At 41.7% G+C, this 1,009-nt stretch overlaps 1 protein-coding gene across 1 annotated transcript; it reads right to left on the bottom strand.

Moving 5' to 3' along the window:
• Positions 1-271: 271 nt before the first annotated feature.
• Positions 272-809, bottom strand: LOC108310382 (cytochrome c oxidase subunit 7C, mitochondrial-like). Its single transcript, XM_037741672.1, has 2 exons — positions 474-809; positions 272-320 (listed from the first exon to the last, which is right to left on the bottom strand). The coding sequence occupies exon 1, from the start codon at positions 711-713 to the stop codon at positions 522-524; it is 192 nt and encodes a 63-aa protein (XP_037597600.1). The 5' UTR covers positions 714-809; the 3' UTR covers positions 272-320; positions 474-521.
• Positions 810-1,009: the final 200 nt, after the last annotated feature.

Here is a 1,009-nt window from a genome sequence, read left to right on the forward strand (position 1 = left end):
ACCACTGCGCTCCAGCCTGGGAGATAGAGCAAAACCTTGTCTTAAAAATAATAACAAATAATAAATTCTTTTAAAGTCATTAAACTGAACACACGGATGTGTGCACTTCACTGTACGTTTAAATTTTAACTTCAATTTAAATGATTTAGATCTAAGAGCTAAAACTATAAAAACTCTTAGAAGAAATCATAGAAGTAAATTTTTATGACCTTGAGTTTGGCCATGGAGTCTGGTTTTTTTTTTCATGTCATAAGTCTACCTACACACATATCTAGTATGCTGTATGAGTTCAAGTTTGATGCATTTTCCAGAGACTGCACCTCTATTTTTTTTTTCTTTTTTTTTAAAGATGGGGTTTCACCATGTTGGTCAGGCTGGTCTTGAACTCTCAACCTCAGGTGATCTGCCCGCCTTGGCCTCCAAAGTGCTTGGATTACAGGTGTGAGCCACCACACCTGGCCTAGAGACTGCACCTCTTAAAATGCTCTTCATATCTGTTAAATGGATGAACTGAAACATCCTTATTTTTTAAGCAGTTGGTGTCTTACTGTAAAGAAGGGTGCAGCAAACCCAGATCCGAAGTACAAACACATCATGGCTAGTAACCACCACTTGTTTTCCACTGAAAATGGCAAATTCTTCCCAGGGCCTTCCTTGTAGTGGCACCTATAGACCAAAGAGGTTGTGAATCTCCAGATGCTCTGGCCCAACATAGGGCTGCTGGAAGCTCTGTGAAAGGCACAGAGACCAAGGATGGAAGAAATGGTGGCACCTCACCAAGACCTTTTTTTCACGACCTTGTTCCCCTGTGCGCAAGGACTAAAAGGCTGGCAATGGCTTCTTACATTAGACACTCAAAGCATGGGCAGCAACAACAAAAAGACACACTGAGCTTAAGAAAAAATGGTAAAGCTTTTGTGCATCAAAGAACAATTTTCAGGCCCAGGTGCGATGGCTCATGCCTATAATCCCAGCACTTTGGGAGGCTGAGGCAGGTGGATTACCTGAG

Source organism: Cebus imitator, unplaced genomic scaffold, assembly GCF_001604975.1.
Source record: "Cebus imitator isolate Cc_AM_T3 unplaced genomic scaffold, Cebus_imitator-1.0 Scaffold102, whole genome shotgun sequence".
Lineage (NCBI taxonomy): Eukaryota > Metazoa > Chordata > Mammalia > Primates > Cebidae > Cebus > Cebus imitator.